General features: G+C 41.8%; 1 protein-coding gene across 3 annotated transcripts in view; it reads right to left on the minus strand.

The window, feature by feature from the left end:
- The window catches only part of NEDD1 (NEDD1 gamma-tubulin ring complex targeting factor), a 35,470-nt gene extending 17,828 nt beyond the window's left edge, over nucleotides 1-17,642 (minus strand). The window contains exons 1-7 of one of the 3 annotated variants that reach the window (XM_083462911.1): nucleotides 17,393-17,642; nucleotides 14,850-14,923; nucleotides 14,330-14,476; nucleotides 8,348-8,442; nucleotides 4,966-5,082; nucleotides 3,249-3,389; nucleotides 131-360 (exon numbers count right to left, since the gene is read on the minus strand). In XM_083462911.1, the coding sequence (XP_083319037.1) occupies nucleotides 131-360; nucleotides 3,249-3,389; nucleotides 4,966-5,082; nucleotides 8,348-8,442; nucleotides 14,330-14,468 (722 nt within the window). In that variant the 5' untranslated portion in view covers nucleotides 14,469-14,476; nucleotides 14,850-14,923; nucleotides 17,393-17,642. Of the gene's footprint in view, nucleotides 1-130; nucleotides 361-3,248; nucleotides 3,390-4,965; nucleotides 5,083-8,347; nucleotides 8,443-14,329; nucleotides 14,477-14,849; nucleotides 15,392-15,729 lie in introns of all 3 variants that reach the window. The other 2 variants (XM_083462912.1, XM_083462913.1) reach the window with 2 other exon arrangements.
- Nucleotides 17,643-19,069: the final 1,427 nt, after the last annotated feature.

Here is a 19,069-nt window from a genome sequence, read left to right on the forward strand (position 1 = left end):
ATTCTTATTTGTTTGTTGATCAGCAGCGCTTCACAAAATATATAATAGTATGCCATAAATTCCATTTTATACCACTGAAAAACACACAGAATTCTGTCAATAGATAATATTCTAACAAAGGTATACATACTTTTTACTGGTGGTGTCATAGAGAATGATTCTTTTATCCAGACCTACAGTTACAAATAGCAGCTCACTGATGGGAGAAAAGCAGATTTCATAGGCCGGAGCTTTATGAGCACTTTCGAAGTTATGATATGGGGCTTGACTATTGACATCCCACAGAGTTACAGCCCCACTGTCGGAAACGCTACCCAATAATGCTTTCTTAAAGGTAGAATATTTCAAGTGCCGAATGGGCTGAAAAAGAAAGAAAACACATCTGCATATGTTAAAAGTGATGGCATGCTTTGCCAATGCATATATTTAAACTACAGTACGTGTACATTTTTTAAAAAACCTCTTTGCTAATTAGTTGGCAAGAGGCTGCACCACTGGAATCCTAGTACTAGCCTTACCTTCAGAACTTTTAGGTCTTTGCCATCCTTAATACCCAGTTACCATAGGTGAAATCTGGCAATAAAGCCTAATCTATTGGGGGAGCAGGGAATTGGAGGGGAAAAACAGCACACCCCTGCTGCTCCTTTTGTGGTACAGTGGCAGTTTCAGCACATTATAACAAAACAGCGAGTGACTGCTTTGCAGCAGGAGCAGTCATAAAAATATATTTAAAAATGGGGTGAGCACAAAAGTATTCATGAAAAAATCAGCCCCCAATTCTGATTCAACTCTATTAAGTGCTCATGCAGTGCAGCTCCCCACCACAAAAGAGATTGAATTTGACATGGTATCTAGTAGTGAGAAACAGAAAAAGTAACACCTAGAAACCCTTTAAGTGAGCATCAGCACTGATACATCTTTATTACAAGAACAGCCATTTCGGATGTTTAGTCAGCAAGTCTGCCATCTAGGCCTCACTGGAGTGACATGCAATTAAAATTTAACAACTTTTCCAAGCTCGGCATTTTTGCAGTAACAATAGAAACTTGAATCCTGACAAAGTGCCAAGCTTTTTAAGTCTCAACCATTAAGAGTTTTCAAGAGTGGAGCTGTGATTCAACAAGATACTTTAGACCTGAAATTGATGGAATAATGGGCTTTAAGTTGAGTGCATTCTTTGTTACTGTTAAGACTTTAAATAACTGTCCTAATTTCAAATCCATGACAATCTACTTTCAAAAACAGTCCTTATGGGTTCCTTAATGTATTAGGCTTTTAGCATGCTCTGAATATACATTTTAAAACAATGCAACACGAAAAAGGCACAGGCATATAGGCAATAATAAGAAAACTTTTATTTGCCTTTCCGCACTCCTCTCCCACAAGCCCCTTTGACGTGGTCTTTGTAGCTAGGAAAACATGTATCTTTGAAGAATCTGCTGCAGCTTCTCTCCATCCCCATGAAAGACTAACAAAGAAACATGTACCAACCAAGCCAGGTGATGACTATCAGGTATTTAAACTTCCAAAATAGATGTGCGAAAAAGGAAATGCCTGTTTAAGAAGTCTGTTTAAACAATAATTAGAACGTGCCCTCTCTCTTGGATTAGGGGCAGGGGGAAGCACCCAGGTTGCAGGAAAAAATTAAGCCACCCACTTTATGTCTCTTCCCAAACCCACTGCTTCCATTTGCCTCTCTCTCTCTTTTGTCCCGCATGACAGTTAAGTAAAATAACTCACTCAGGAAAAGAAATGTATAAATAGGTGGTAGTCAGAAAGAAATGAGATATTTTAATGCTTCTAACATTATCCCATACAAATAAAGGATTGCATTGTTTTCATTAGTGCTATATGGTTTGTGTAATAGGCAATATTTAAACCCTGTTTTGATATTCTAGCATAAACCTATCCGACTTCACTGTAAATTACATTGCTCCCTATATTTTACATTAATATTCCTCAAGGTTTAAAGAGCAACCCAATCTCTCCTCAGCAGCATGTAGTGTAAAGCTACAAATGGCAAAGTAAATAGCAGGAAATAACAGTCAATGCAACTCAACTGTAAGATTTTCAGCATCTTATCACTGCAGCTCAGATCCTCCTCCACCACCACCACCACCCTGCTTTCATTGCTTTGGTCTTTAACCCACAGCACGTTGTCCATCAATAACTGTCAGAGAGAGTTTCCCAAATAAGCCACACATAAAGCACAGCTATGACAACTTTATTAGCTCTGCAACGAGGTGGCTTTTTAAAAAAGAGCAAACTGACTATTAAGAAGAAGTTTGCATCAATATAACTGATGGATGATAACAATGAATCAAAAACAGAGCTTTTGAAAACTTGGCTTTTGCTTCCAATGAATACAGTGCTACCACTTGCAACCCTCAGTATGTGTGACACTTAACTTGTCCAACCTGCTAGAAATTCTAATAAGAAAACCCAAGCACATTCATTAAAAAAAAATTTTTATAGCTTTTCAACATCAGCACTGAAATGTGGCTATGACCAAGCTGTGCCAGCAATAAAACTATTCAAGGAGACAGCAAGGAGAAATGCAACCAGGCCCATGTTCACATTAATAGTTACTTGAGTTTTAAAATCTCAGATATTAACACTGCTATAAGCTGTTCTGAACCAATGGGAAAGAACAGGATATAAGTAAATTTATTTACTTATTTATTTTAAAAATCAAGAATAGGAGTAAAGGTTTCACCCTTAAAGTCCTATTTCCTTGCAAGGACTTGCAAGTCTATCCCGACTCCGATAACCCATTTTGCCATGACACATAAGTTCAATCAGATGTGCAGAAGATGATCAAGAGGTTGTGACACATGAAAAGACCCAGTTCCACAGCAATCTACTGTGTAGCATGGACAAAGGTGCTACGTCAGGGATAGAGGAACTGCTTGTACAGTATACTGCAGAACTGGAAGGTTGGGGGGTGGGGTTGGGCAGCTCAAGTTCAATACACAAGTTTAGCATGGGCTTCCTGAAATGCCAACAGCCAAATGCTATGCATTGTTACTCGGGGGGGGGGGGGAGTTTCACTGTATTCAACGTGACTTACTACCAGGTAAGGGTGCATAGGATTGCAGCCCAAGTATGGAAGTTATTGGGGGTGCAGAACAATTACCTGGGGGAGAGACAATTAATTATAAATCTAATTGCAAATGGTTAGACCCAACCATCACTTGTATGACACACTGCAGCTGAACCATTGGAACCACATTCCACAGACACTTTACCTGACTGCTGCCAAAGCCAAATGGAGTGCTGGATAAATTCGTAGTAAGACTATGCAGGATAATTTCACCACTCATAGACCCCGAAGCAATATAGCAATCATTCCAATTAAATGTTACAGAAGTTATTTCATCTCTGTGATCCTAAAGAAGATAAGAAAATGCAAATATTAGCCAGTTGCAATTGGTTTTCTTGTTTTTACAAAAGGTAGTTATCCTTTTAACCTCTCTTGTTCTGTCAGGTTTTAAGTAATACAAGTATTCAAGCCACACGGCATAATCCAGCTTTGTCTCTCTCACACTTTTAGGGCTTCACAAAGCAGCAGCTGACAATGGACCCAGCTAACTTCCATGTGTTTGGTTATATTCTATTCCAGAAGCCTATCAGTTAAAAAGTTCATATTTAGATTTGTAACTGGCTCAATCTCCAAAGGTTGGTATCAAAAATTAAAAGACCCAGCAGGACTAAGACCCTCACCTGCACGTCTAAGGGGGAAAGGCACAACTTTGAACAATGGGAAGGTGGGCTAATCCCACAAATGAATCCTCCACATCAAGAATTGAATTGTTTCAATTGATTTTAATCTAGCATTTCTATATTGTTGCCACCTGCCCTGGGACCTTCTGTTGTGGGTCAGGTATGAAATCCAACAGACTGACAACTCTGGCAATGAAAAGCCAGCACATCAGGCAAGCCTAGCCTAATCTAATGTTCCTCCTAACATGCAACTCCTTCACATGGTAGAGTATTCAAACTTGCAATAGCTAAACAGTTTGAAGCCACTATCTGAAGGATCACCATCTCCCATATGATCAAGCCAAAAATCACCCAGAGATCTAATCTACCATCTGCCTACCCCTATTCTACAGTGATAGAAGTAGTGTTTTTAATAATAATGTATCCGTAGAAGACATTCATTCATATAGAGTTCATGTATTCAAAAGTTTCCCAGATTCAGTACATACAAAATGCTATTCCAATATAGCACAGTTACATCAACTGTTTCTCCAATACATACAATTTTTGTTCAGCTATTTACCTAAGAACTGTCAGTCTTCCAGATAATCCTACATTTGCATACATATAAATGTCAAAGCATTATGTTTTCAGATAAAAGCTAGTTATTTAAGAGGAGCTTTATTGCCATTTGGCAACTATAAAGCTAGAAATCCTAAAATTAGCATTGAAACTAAATTCCATAATTATGGTGGCATAGGTATACAGGGATTATCAACAGATTAAAAGGATTAACTGATTAAAAAAACAGAAAACTGTAGAAAAACACATTCAGGTTTGTTAACCGGTACGAAGCCAGAGTTCCCCATTTCAAACACAACAGAAGACTGGCTTAATACAAGCAAGGAGCTTCGCACTGAAGGCAGCACACAACACGAGGGGCAAGAGAAGTGGAGGAAGTGGAGTGCTCAGCCCCGACACTCATTGCCAACTTCACATAACATGGTTTCTGAAGACTCAAATAATCATTCAGAGATACAATGTAATAAAATGACAGCTTGAAAATATTCCTTATATAGCAACACAGTCCACAAAGCCTGCTGCTAGCACAGACACCTATGGTGATAGAAATTAAAAATTTAAGTTGAAATTTGGGCTTTAAAGATCAGAACCCAAAGCTAGAGGGTTTGTTTTGAGGGGGGGTATTTTTTCAGAGTCATATTTAATAGACAAATAGATAAAACAGGAAGTGTTTTGTCTTACCTTAAGAGCTCGGTGAAGTTTTCTGAACTTTAAATCCCATATGTTAACAGTGCTATCCGCACCTCCACTTGCAATATATATTGAACTAGAACTCAAACTTATACAGGTTTGTTTTGCCTGGTTAGGGAGGGAATAAAAAGGGGGAAACATAGTATCATTTAGCGGCCCTTGCAGTAAAGTAGGAGTTGTTGTTGTTGTTGTTGTTGTTGTTGTTGTTGTTGTTGTTGTTGTTGTTAAATGTGTATAGTTCTACTCATGGAATCCCTAACCAAACCCAGAGAAAGGTACAGTATTGAGGAAGCAATTTCACCAATTCATCTTTTCCCCTGCAGTCTCCAAAAAATCAGTCCAGAATGTTGCGAGACCCTCTGGAAGAATGTGGAAGTGGGCATGACAATGGGAATCTAGAAAAACCACTTCCCATTTCCTCCAGCAGAAGCCTCTGCCTCCCATTCAAGAAATGGGTACTCTGTATTCAACCTGAGTTGGCAATCAAGGTCCATTAAAACCAATATTCTTATCCGGCTGTTTAATTTGGCAGGGTTCTAAAGTATGTGAGGAGGCTTTGAATGTCGGGCAGGGTCTCCAATTCAGACATTCTGTGATGGGGATGAAACAGAGGCAGCGAGGCCAGTGAGCACAGACCCACTCTTCCCTCTGTGGGATTCATATTATGTTCAGGATTGAGTGCCTCAATGAAGTTTTGTTGTGCAAGTCAATGAAATATAGAGCACTCTATAGCCCTGTTTCTTGTTGCCCCTTATGTGATTAATACTACTGAAGGGTACAGCAGGGCCATGCCTTCTAGACTCCCTTACTGTGACTCCTTCCCATCACCCAGCCTTGCTGACCTCCATACGCTGGAGGGAAATGCCTGAAGCTGTGAGCCTGCAATACATGAAAAGGTGCCCTGTGCAATTCAGAACCCTGAATATGTGGCAGAGCAAGTGGCTGGGGGTGACCCAACTTTCCCCATGACTGATGATCATGTGAATATTAATCAAGAGGTAAAAGGGCAAATACTCTTCATCAAATACAGGTAGAGAAAATGAAATTAGGGGAAAGTGGAAAAGAGGAATTCACCATGTTTAGCTTGCATGTAATTTGCAAACAGCATGCTCCAAAAGCTAACATACATAAAAAACAGATTCTACAATATTCCTTTTATGATTTTCTTTATCCCCAAGGGTGAGCAAGTATTGGCAAGATGTTGGAACACGGACTTAAGCATCGTGAGAATTAATATGCAGTTACTTGTCTGCTTGCTCATTTAAGAATGTATGCTATTTTGGGGTGGAAGGGCGTGGGGAATTTGGTGTGGCCAGTCAAAGAAGCGGTAGGTTGCTTGCCTGAGGTAGTATATATCGACTAGCCAATACTAAACAGTGTTGAGGCATCACTCACTCACTCACTCCTTCCTCTGCACATTTCAAACTGTCTTCCAAGTTTTTCACATTGATACAAAGCTCCTTGGATTGAAAGCCCATGTTTGCATATAGGCACCTTTTAAAAACTTTTGTATAAAACTGAGATCATTGTACATGTGACAAAAAAGATCACAACTAACATAACGATCTGAAGAACACTGGTGAGTGTTGATTGCTTATTTAAAGCTTAGAGAGAGCATTTTATCAGTCTAAGGCCCTATGTCACCACAAACCAGACGGCAGGAATGTTCTGTTGTTAATAATGGGCCGAGAACAGAAATTTATGTTCAGCAATGTATCAAAAGATCTCTCTCAAGACTCGCAGCCATGTTCATTAATGCATGTCTGGGTTTCATTAAAGTAGCTGCAATACAGCTAACAAAAGCCAATCAATACAAATACATTTTATGCACACCATATCACCTTATTCAGACACAACACTAAACAGTGATTTAACTTTATGAGAAACAGGTACAATGAGCCTCTTGTAATCCCTCTCTGGTACAGCTGTGTGGAATTTAGTATTTTTCACTTCCATTTTAGATTGACTGCAACTATCCATGATGTCCAAAGCCAGACAAACTGTGGCTAAGCTATAAGGCTGGTTTGTTTCAACCACAATTTGTTTAGGTTCAGCAGACAAGTTAAAAGGAAATTAATATGAAACACAAAAATCCTCCTCTTCGTCATGCTGGAAAAGAGCCAAGGGGGAACTCAACAGCCAATGTTCACTGCAGCTCCTCCATATAATGCTAAAGCAGGCATAAGCAAACTCGGCCCTCCAGATGTTTTGGGACTACAATTCCCACCATCCCTGACCACGGGTCCTGTTAACTAGGGATGATGGGAGTTGTAGTTCCAAAACATCTGGAGGGCTGAGTTTGCCTATGCCTGTGCTAAAGCATGGTTTAGAACAGGAGTGCTGTCTTGTGGTCCTCTGGATTACAGCTTCCATCATCTCTCACCATTGGCAATGATGGCTCAGGCTGCTGAGAATTGGGAGTGCAACAACATCTGGAGAGTCACAGATTAGTCACCCCTGCTTTAGAGTTGCATCCAAACAAAGCCAGCCTCTGTGGTACTCACTCAAAGTTGTTAGCAAGCTATATTCTTTTTAGAATGGCAAATAAAATTCTCTCACTTCCAATTTCTTCCCAGTTTCCAGCCCAGCCCCAGTGAATACCATTTTCCCTTTTTATTAATTTCCAGATTTTGTTCAGACAACATGTAACCCGCTTGCAAGTTAGCAATGTGAACTTATAAAATTGCACTGCAATTTGGTCAATGAACATATACACTCAGCAGCCTACAAGGGGAGTAAAATGACATGTACCAAAGTCAGTTAGACTTTGGAAATCAGGAAGTCAGATGGAACAAAATGCAAGGCACAGTGAACTCAGTAAACAACAGAGTTGAGCATCCTTTTAACCCCATTAGTGTTAACACTGTACTTGTGGGGTTAGCATTCCAAATTGAAGCATACACAGAGGAATGTCAACTTTACTCAATTTTAAATTTGAGTAGCTCATTATAATACTGTATACAAATTACATGCACAAATGCTCTGGCCGAGGACTGTGTCATGTACGTTTGGTACAACTCCTTGGCTCGCACAAGTGTCAATTAAAGCCACAGAGGCAGTAGGCAATTGGAAACATTCTCCATTAAGACAATGGGACCTTTTGAAGTATTTTTTTTTTAGGATCACCCTGTGCTCCAGATACATACTTATGTATAACTACATTTTTTAAAAAAATCTGTTATTTTGAAAGAGGGAATAGATGAAGTAACTGTAAGTCCTATCTGTGTCTATTCTGTCAATCCCATTGTGTTCAATGGGGTTTACTCCAAGGTAAAGGTGCACTTATCTGCTGAACACAATGGGACTTGCTTCCAAGTAAACATGCAAAAAGTCACACTCTATGGCTCCGAAGAAACAAGTCTGTTTTACTTACCCCTTCAGCTAGCTCAAAGAGTGGAACCGGTTTACCTTTACCATTTGAAATCACTATTTTATCACCAGCAGCAGAAGCAGTGACCAGAAAATTATCTGAAACAGGTGTCATGGAACATAGCACAAAGTTTATATAGTTAGTAGCTGAAAAGGGGAAAGTATTAATCCAAGCCCCTTAAACAACATATGCTAGCATAAAATTCAAAACAGAAAACTGTTGATTCAAGTGTCTTTGTTAGTTTTTATATACTATATAGTATATACTATATACTATATAGTATATATGCTTTCGTAGATTTTCACGGGTACAGGAATGCAGGTTTTGGTGTCTTCGGGTGTCTTCCCGTGTAAGAGTTGGGGTGTCTAGGCGACGTTTCGACGAGGTCTCACTCGTCATCTTCAGGCTGGTGCTTTCGGCTTCTTGTTACTGGAACAGAGCAGGATCTCAGTGTTTGAGTTCCTATAAATACTGTTGAGGGGGTGTGGTGTATAGCCTCCAACGTTCTGGGCAGAGAGGAAGTTCCCAGGTTAGTGTGCCTTTTCTTCTTTTGTTCCTTAATTACTTGAGGGATATCTTGAGTGATTTCTTGAGTGATATTCTGAGTACCACTTAGGTGGGTCATTAAGTGTGGATTAGTTGCTAAAGCTTTCGTGTCTTGACCTCTTGAGCTTGTGAAGAGTTTTTCTGAGAAGATGGCTGTACTGCACTTAGTTGTGCTCTGGCTTGGCTTCGTGTATAGGGGCGAGCTGTGGTTTTGTGCCCTGTGCCAGCCAGATCTGTGTAGGGATTGCAGGGGGGTGCAGCATCCGGAGGTGCCACTATGGTTTGGCTACTGGATGGTGTCTGTAATTTATCTGTGGAGAGGGTCTGGGTTTGGGTCTGGTGTGGTTGATTGGTGATGGCGTTCTGTGTGCCTCTGGTTCTGGTGTCGGTTTTTGTGGGGAGGGCTAATTTCCAGATGTCTGGCAGGCGGGACGTGTCGTCACGCTTGTTCATGTTGTGAGGGTGTTTCTCTATCTCGATGGCTTCCATGATTATTCTCTTGTGGTGATGTTCCATGTTAAAGAGCAATTTGGAATCTGCAAAATTAATTTCGTGTCCTGTTTCTTTCATGTGTTGGAAAAGAGAGGAAGTTTTTTCTTCTTTTTTGACGGCATTCTTGTGTTCTGCGATACGTGCATTTATTCGTCTGTTTGTTTGTCCAATGTACGTGGCTGGGCAGACTTTGCAGGGTATTTCATAGACCCCTTGGTTTTCCAACTGGATTTTATCTTTGGGGTTTCTGAGGATATTGGCTATTTTTTGGTTGGTGCAAAAGGCTGTTTTGATATTGTGTTTATGGAGGATTTTGCTAATTTTATCTGTAGTGCCCTTGATATAAGGAAGGAGGGCCATGCCATTGTTTTCTTCTGTGTCTTGGTTTTTGGGGGGTGTTTCTTTTTGGATTAGCTTCGTAACCCTGTTTTGCTGGTATCCATTGGCGATTAACACATTAGAGAGATTCTGTAACTCAGTTGTCAAGTGGTCTTTGTCAGCCAGGCGTTTGGTTCTGGAGATGAGAGTCTTGGCTACGGAGTTTATTTGTGCAGGGTGGTGGTGTGATTGTGCATGTAAGTAGCGGTTGGTGTGTGTTTTTTTCGGTAGATAGTGTGTCCTAGGGAGCCATCAGGTTTTTTGTAGATTAGGACGTCAAGGAAGGGAAGTTGGTTGTTGGCTTCTATTTCCATAGTGAATTGTATTTTGGGGTGTAGGCTGTTGATATAGTATATACTATATACTATATGCTATATGCTATATGCTATATGCTATATGCTATATGCTATATGCTATATGCTATATGCTATATGCTATATACTTAACACAAGTTTATGATTTTAAAAATACTCCTTCAACAGAGAAGTGCAACTTATTCCATGTCCAGTTTGTTCTACTTGCCCACAAATTCTATCCCCATTTCAAAGCAGTATTTGCTGCTAGTATTTTTGTGATAAAAAATGTGTTTGCAAAAAGTAGTGATCCAATGCATTCTAAAGTTAGCTGTGTTAATGCTAAGCAGTGGAATTGCCAACCACAGATTGGGCATCTGATATCTCCAGATCTTCAGCCCAAGATATTAACACTCAACTGAGTACACTTTCTACCAAATTACATCAAGACATTAAGCCAGAACCTGAACAGCAGCCTGTTGATGTAGAGAATGTTTATTTCTAACACCTCCCTCTTCACTTACATCCACCCACTTCAAACAAACACTAGACAAGTGCAATAAAACCAAAGCAGATAAATACCCCTAAGTTTCAGTATCACACTGACTGCCACTGTTGAAGTCAGGATGGAATTCCTCCATATAAAACTTGCCAGCTGAAATCTGTACAGGGCTGTGGTATTGTTTTTTGCTTCTCTGTTTATTACAAGCCATCATTTGCTTGAGCTATACAGGTGTGCTTTAGAATACTCCCTTGCCCACAAAGAAGTGATAAGGGCTCCTTTACTTACACCTGCCCCATTCTGCAGCAACACAAATTACATTATAAACAGTTAAACTGCTTAAGATTTTCAGGTATTACCAATCCTTTATTTTAAACAATTGTCGCAAACAATGTGTCAAGGTGGCTTCTCAATGAAAGGTACGGCCTTTAGAAAAGAACAAAAACCTTCTATATGCCTACAATCTTCTGCAGCCCACTATTTCAGGTGTGTACAAGGTAACTTTCATCTCTAACATTTAGCTGTCACTTTTGAGCAAAACAGAAAACGTCTAAAGAGATTTCCTTACTTAGCGCCGTAGTACATTAGTACATTGCTTTCCATGCGCTGAAGCTTGTCTAACTCAACACAGGATGACAAGCTGCTGTACCCTTGATCCCGAACAGCCAACAAGATCTACTTAATGGCTCAGACATCCCGAAGTAACTAAAGCCTTCAGCAATTAGAGGAACAGATGAATTCAAAGCAGCTTCTGCTGTGCTGAATGGCACCTACACACTGCAGGGCGGGGGGAGAAGCAAGAAGATCTAAGTCATTGGGTGACAGCTCTGGAAAAGCACAAGACTCCCTGACACAGAACACAGACTTATCAAAAATGGTATGTACTAGTGTCCCTTCTCAATGATACTATTTATTCTGGGAGATTTTCCTTTGTATGACAGTTGTCAACTCAAGGAAAATTCAAGACCTAGAAAAATTAACACTTCAGTTATCATTACTGGTTTTCTTACATGCCTTTCACTATATGGTCCCAGGTCAAGATACAACAGTTTTAAAATACAGTATTGACACCAAATTACAATCAAGAGGGTATTTTTTACTAAATTCTTTTTCAGTAGAAATTACACTGCTAAATTTACTGTAACATCCAAAACCTACCTTCTTACAAACAGAAACATGTTGTGAATGAATAAGAAAGCCAAGCATCATCCAAGCAAACCATTCTTGTGCTTGCCTGTATATAGCCCCATCTGCACTATCCCCTGACATCATTCTAATGATAAAAATGGCAGGTAAGGCTCCATCAAACATCCAAGCAAGCATCTTCTAAGATGCACCCAATCAAATGTGCATGGTCAGAAAGATGCCTATGATACAGAAAAGAATGGAGTAGCTGGTATGAAAACTCACTATCCCTACCTAGGAAGCAGGGGACATTTAGCTACAATGAACTACTGGAATCAGGTATTTTGTATGAACATTACTAAGAGCTGATTCACACATGCAAGTGAAATCACTTGATTTCTTATCATTTGGGGTAACTTTTAGCTGAACTAAGCTTTTGTTTCTATTAGATGTATATCCTCATCTGGTAAATAGGTTCAGAACAGCTTACAGCATTTTCTAAATGTCAGCAGCTCTGTTCCCAAAGGGCTCACAATCTAAAGAAATCTAACGGTTTGGAGGATAAAAGAGGTCAAATAAAATATAAATGACACTGTGGGCATAGCATATATTTTCTAAAAGCAAACAGAACCATAAATAACCAATCCAATAAGCCACCCAGAAAACAGTACTTTTTTGCAGTCTCCTGCCAAATGCCTAATCAATGAAATGATACTGCATTAAGTAAACTGGCTAATGCATAGACTTCAGTCCCAGTTCCTCTGGGGCTCTTCCCAGGAGGGAAATGATTCCTCACTCTGTTCTTGGATAAAGAAAATAAAAAGAATTCCTTAGGGTTAAGACATGACAGCCAGTGTGGTGTGGTGGACATATGCAGCTTCACTTGCACATAAAAAGGTAAAGGACCCCTGACCATTAAGTGCAGTCGCAGACGACTCTGGGTTGCGGTGGGGCCCTCATATTACAGAGCATGGCCATATCTAGCACATCTGGAGAAAAAGCCCTGGCACTGCTTATTTCCTCATCTTATATCCCTCCTGGAAAGAAGAAACAAATATGCATACTGCCTCAAGAACAAAGACTGTGTAAGGACATTGCATGTTGTTGTTTAGTCGTTTAGTCGTGTCCGACTCTTCGTGACCCCATGGACCAGAGCACACCAGGCACTTCTGTCTTCCATTGCCTCCCGCAGTTTGGTCAAACTCATGCTGGTAGCTTCGAAGACGCTATCCAACCATCTTGTCCTCTGTCGTCCCCTTCTCCTTGTGCCTTCCATCTTTCCCAACATCAGGGTCTTTTCCAGGGGGTCTTCTCTTCTCATGAGGTGGCCAAAGTATTGGAGCCTCAGCTTCACGATCGGTCCTTCCAGTGAGCACTCAGGGCTGATTTCCTTCAGAATGGAGAGGTTTGATCTTCTTCCAGTCCATGGGACTCTCAAGAGTCTCCTCCAGCACCATAATTCAAAAGCATCAATTCTTCGGCAATCAGCCTTCTTTATGGTCCAGCTCTCACTTCCATACATCGCTACTGGGAAAACCATAGCTTTTACTATACGGACCTTTGTTGGCAAGGTGATGTCTCTACTTTTTAAGATGCTGTCTAGGTTTGTCATTGCTTTTCTCCCAAGAAGCACTGCATAATCCTCCTTATTAGAGAAGTCAGGGATTGAACCTGGGACCTTCTGTACACAAAGCACATGTTCTACCACAGTCTTTCCCTTGAACAGTAGAGAAACAATGCAGCACTAACGGCAGCTGCTTCTAGGGGTTGAGAATGAGAATATGTACACATATATAAGCGTTCCTCCTCTGTGTCCTGGAGGAGAGGCATGAAGAGGAACACAAGGGGAGGTATTTATAGCCATCTGTATCCAAGAGAAATCACAAGAAGGAAGATAGTTTAAACCAGGGGTCAGCAACCTAAGGCCCATGGGCCGGAAGCGGCCTGCGGAGGTCATTTTACTGGCCCCCAAGCTGCCCCTGCCCACTCTCATGCTGCGCTAAACTGGCGCCGCACGCCGCAGGGACTCGCTTCTGCGGCGCCGAAAATCGCATCTGTGCACATTACGTCTGCACAGACGCAGAAAAACGCGGGCAGGCGTGCAATCCGGCCCACAGACGGATCTCCACGGGACCAATCCGTCCCAGGCAAGATAAACCTTGCTGACCCCTGGTTTAAACTAAGCTGTTATTGAACCAAATTGCCAAGGCAGTCTGTAAGAAGTAAACGAGGTATATTCAAATACACCTTTGAAATGCATTCCATATCCATACTCTGATAAATTCAGCTTTTGCTCTTGAGCACATTTGTTCTCACATATGCTTGTTCACTCTCTCCGGAGGCCAGGGGTATTTGGAATTTTAAAGAACAGAGCTGACTTGTTATTCATATTCTTTCAGTTGTTACAGCACAGATGCTATTTAACGGATGATAGTTTATGAATGTGGATGCCCAAAATCCATGTAGATGCTGCTACTATAGCTCATTAATTATATCAATTAAATCTCATCAGCACTGCAAATGTATCTGTGGCTTGTTTGTTTGTATTAAAGCACAGCTCACTGGCCCCAGAGACAAAACTAAAAATTGCCACCAAACAATGAGGGCTATAGCTCTAGATGTTGTGCCTCATGAAGTGGCAAAGGATACTGTTGCTGCCCCAGCATACAGAGCTAACTGGGTGTGATGAAGAATGGGGACTGAACTGTTCCACTACAGTTATGGATGAAGCGTCCCATATTTTAACATCATCATCTCCCGATGAAGCAAATCGGATGCTTTCCTGCATGGCTGCACCTAGAAGCAGAAAGAAGAAAATGCAGGTGAGATTGGTCATACCTATTAAAAATTATTCTAAATGACAAAATATTCTTTGTTATAATTGGCAGAAGTGTAAAGCTAGGCAGGTTAATACAATAAGTTATGGAAAACATTTGAAGCCCAGACATTTCCTGTTGGTGCTGCCTTATGTTCACAGCTAATTGTTGGAAAATGATCAGATCAATTATGAAAATAAACACCTGTTTTGAAGTTCCATGTGAGACAAAATATAAAGTCAAAAGCAATTAAAATCATATGTTGAGATGCATTCTGAATTAATTCTGAATTATGAACATTCCAGGATTTATTTACTCAAGTATTTATTATTATTTACAGCATTTATACCCACCTTTCAAGCAAACAGACTCTCAGAGCAGCTTACAAAATCAGTTCTAAGGCAGGCCCCGCCCTCAGTCATACAATCTAAAAAGACACAAGACATGAGGAAAAAGGAATGGGAGAGAGGAGAGAAGAGAAGAGCAAGCTCTTAAATGTTACCATCCTTAAAGCTACAGCCAAGGTCAATGCTAGTTCTGGCTGCCTTATTTATTTAGTTTCTATGCTGCTCTTTACCACCAATGACCTTGGATGGTTTACATTTTAAAAAAACTACAAAACACAACATTAGAAATTAAAAAGAACTAAAATCCATACCAAAATGGGCAGCAGCGGCAGTTACCAAAAACAAGTGCACCCAAAAGCCTTGATGAAGAGGTATGTCTTCATCTGACAGTGAACTCTATTCAAAAATGTAGGTGCCCTGCTACATTTATAATAGAAGAGTTCCATAGCTGGGGTACCACTATAGAAACATACCTGTCACAAGCCACAGCCCAATGTAGCACAGATACTGCAGGATATATAATGAAGGGTATCTTATGTGGATCTTTCCTGTACAGTGGTGCCCCGCAAGACGAATGCCTCGCAAGACGGAAAACTCACTAGACGAAAGGGTTTTCCGTTTTGGAGGTGCTTCGCAAAACGAATCTCCTATGGGCTTGCTTCGCAAGACGAAAATGTCTTGCAAGTTCCTGCGGGGTTTCCCCCCCTTTTTTCTAAGCCGCTAAGCCGCTTATCAGCTGATCCGATAAGCTGATAAGCCGCTAAAAGCCGCTAAAAGCAGCTAAAAGCGCTAATCCGCTAATCTGTCAATGGGCTTGCTTCTCAAGACGAAAAAACCGCTAGACGAAGAGAATCACAGAACGGATTCTTTTCGTCTTGCGAGGCACCACTGTATCAATCTAATTTCCAGACTGTTAAATCTGTGTTTAAGTAAAAACAAAGAATTGCCAATTTCCAACAATAATTATTCAGGACAAGCCTGGAAAAAAAATATGTTGGCAAATCACATTTGAATTCTGATGCCTGTCCCACTAAATTGTAAGGCAGCAGACAAGTTCAGAAAGAAAATCCAGAAATTATCTGCTTCCCATGCACCTTATTATAGAATTTCTACCCGCTTGTATTGATTAAACAGATTCAAAGGAGCTTACAAATAACTTTTTTAATTGCATCAAAACATAGTAAAAACCACCCAACATTTACTAAAACCAGTATATAGTAAGAATAAGAACTTCAATTGAAAAGCATTAAACTGCTGTTGACATCCACCTTACATCAGGTGATAGTGGGTCCCAAGGCACCAGTTGAAGACCAACAGCCTAGAGTTTATACAGAGGGGTAGGCGCATTTATGAAGTTGCCATAGAATTGCTACTTACCACCAGTTAACAGATAAAGTGAAATTGGTGTGTGGATGTGGGTGTACACATTCATTATGAGACTACAAATGCCCCTCCATTCACAAATGTGATTTTTGTGTAACAAAAAAATTGGATGGAGGAACACTTATGCTGCTGATGGGGGAGAAGCTGCAATGAACCTACTTCCAACCTGCCTGCCTAGCTAGTTGCTCGCTCAGGGTCAAGCATTCAGTGGCGGTAACCTAGTTTATTCATTTGCCATAAGCAGGAGGGGAGAGTGAAGTTGCACTCAGGCCCTGCTTTCAGGTTCCCATAAGCATCTGGACCGCCACTGTGACAGCAAGTTGCTGAAGTAGACAGGCCTTGGCCCTGATTCACCAGGGCTTTTTCTTATGCTAAGAAACAATTTGATTGATATCCTATGCCTTTTTAAAATGTGTTGGGGAGGTTATGGGGTTGTTGTTTAAATATTTTGATTATGTACTTTGTGGTTTTATATTCCGATTTCATCCTGTGAACCGCCCTGAGACCTGCGGGTACATATAGGGCAGTATACACCGGCTTTGTAAGAGACACTGTGGCAGTTCAAGAGCCGCTTCTGGTTACAGTGGTACCTCGGGTTAAGTACTTAATTCGTTCCGGAGGTCTGTTCTTAACCTGAAATTGTTCTTAACCTGAAGCACCACTTTAGCTAATGGGGCCTCCTGCTGCTGCCGCGCCGCTGGAGCATGATTTCTGTTCTCATCCTGAAGCAAAGTTCTTAACCCGAGGTACTATTTCTGGGTTAGCGGAGTCTGCAACCCGAAGTGTATGTAACCTGAAGCGTATGTAACCCGAGGTACCACTGTAGTTCCAAGGGGAGCAACCTGGGGCAAAGGAGAAGGGGGGCAGGAGGAGGAGGAGGGCCGAGACATCGCCACCCGGTGGCTCCCACCTCTCACTGAGGGCGGATAAAGCTGTTCCAGGTGGGGCAACCAGTTCAAAGGACAAAGGGTGCCTACACCCCTCAGGGCAAAACAAGGGCCCAATCCCAGCCAATCAGGGGCCTCTGTGTCCCAACAGGTGTCAAATCGCCATGAGGACCAGAGGGAGAACTCCGCCAGCTGTCAGGTAACCCGCCAGGGACCGCCCCCTCCCCCCAAACACCCACAATAACAGACACCCCTCCGCGCGCGCCTCCCCTTCCTCACCTCCCCGCTTGGCCGGGACGCCCCGCGTTAAGTCTTCTTTCTACCCCATGCGACTCATTTCCCCGGTCGCTGGGCAGAAGAAGAGCCCCAAACTTTCGAAGCAGCAGCCGCCGCTTTCGGTTTCTTTATCTCGTGAGGCAAAACGGGGCCACTAAAAGCGCAGCTTCCGCGCTCCTTACAACTTAGCGGCCCGTCCCAACATCCACCGCGGGACTGGGCTCACTACCCCCCTCCGCCGGTCAGCGAATTTCCTTTACGGCAGCCGAGGGAGGACAAAAGAGAGAAGGAGCCGCGTTCGCGTTCCCTGGTTGAAGGAGAGAGAGAGGAAGAAGTGGGCGGGGCTTCCATTCAAACCGAACCGTCGGCCAACGAAGTTGGTGAGGTCACGCGGCGGAGTGCTTTTGTTGTCGTCGTTTCGTCCCGCTGGTTTGAAAAGCGGCGTTGGTGTGACCAGGAGGGTGGCTCGGCCTGGGCTGCTCCCTGGAGACTTCGTGGAAAGCTCTTCTGACGCGCTAACAGGAGAATGCCAAAAGTTCATGCCAGATGATGTTAACACTTTATAATCGTTTCATGTCGGTGAAAAGATCCATCATGATGATGAGAGTCAACTGAATTTGTATTGCGCGTCCGGTGCTTTGTTGTCAGGGCCCGGGATGTCCTCAGACTCAGTCAAGAACTTTATTGAAAGCTTATGGAACAGTCAAAGGTGTTTTTTTACTTTATTTTGACAAGGCTTTAAAAAAAAACAAGGCTGGATTATTTATTCCCATAATATGGCATGGTGCAGCATATTAAATTTTCTCAAAAATAATGGTGCCTGAAGGGGGGGGGATATCAAATGTGATTTATATATGTGCAACAAAAATGACTGAGCATAGTGATGGACGCCAACATTAAAAGATAAGACAAATTCATGAAGGATTGGGTTATTCATAGCTACTAGCCAGTACACTTCTGAGTACCAGTTGCTAGGAATCACAGGTGAGGAGAGGGCGGTTGTTGCATTCAGGTCCTGCTTCTGAACTTCCCACAGGCATCTGGGTGGTCACTTAGAACAGAATGCTGGACTAGGTGGGATCGAAAGCAGGGTTTTTTCCTCCATCCTCCTTTACAATGACTTCTATTTAGGTGTAAGAATTTGCTGCAGAATCCAAAACTATATCTGCTGAAAAACAGGTTAACCTTATGTTTTGTAATGTGTGAATGGATGTTGTGCTGATCCTTGTCCTAAGCCATCTGGAACTAGGAATTTTACTGTGCCATCCTTGTAAGTCACATGGAGTTCAACAGATCTTACCCTTAGGTAAGTTAGTATATGGTTACACCCTTTGATAGCTTCGTTCCCACATGGTCAAGCCTACAGCACTGAAGTTGAAGGCATCTCTCCCAGCCTATCTTTGGCCAGCCTGCCCAAGAGGAGAGGGATCTCTCTCTTTATTCTCCCAGCTTCTTCCCAGCACACCTTGCTAAAGACACTATTTTCCTATCACCTCACACCCAATTATCCTGGCAACCTTCCAAATCCCCAATCTCTGTTCACAAGTTGGGGTTGGGGTGGGGAAGGACAGTTCTGTTGCATTGCCAATGGTCTTCAGTGGCCCTGTATTGTTTCTTAATCATAGAATTGTAGAGCTGGAAGGGACCCCAAGGGTTATTGAGTCCAATCTACTGCGATGC

This window comes from Podarcis liolepis, assembly GCF_965112155.1.
Source record: "Podarcis liolepis genome assembly, chromosome: 10".
Taxonomy (NCBI): domain Eukaryota; kingdom Metazoa; phylum Chordata; class Lepidosauria; order Squamata; family Lacertidae; genus Podarcis; species Podarcis liolepis.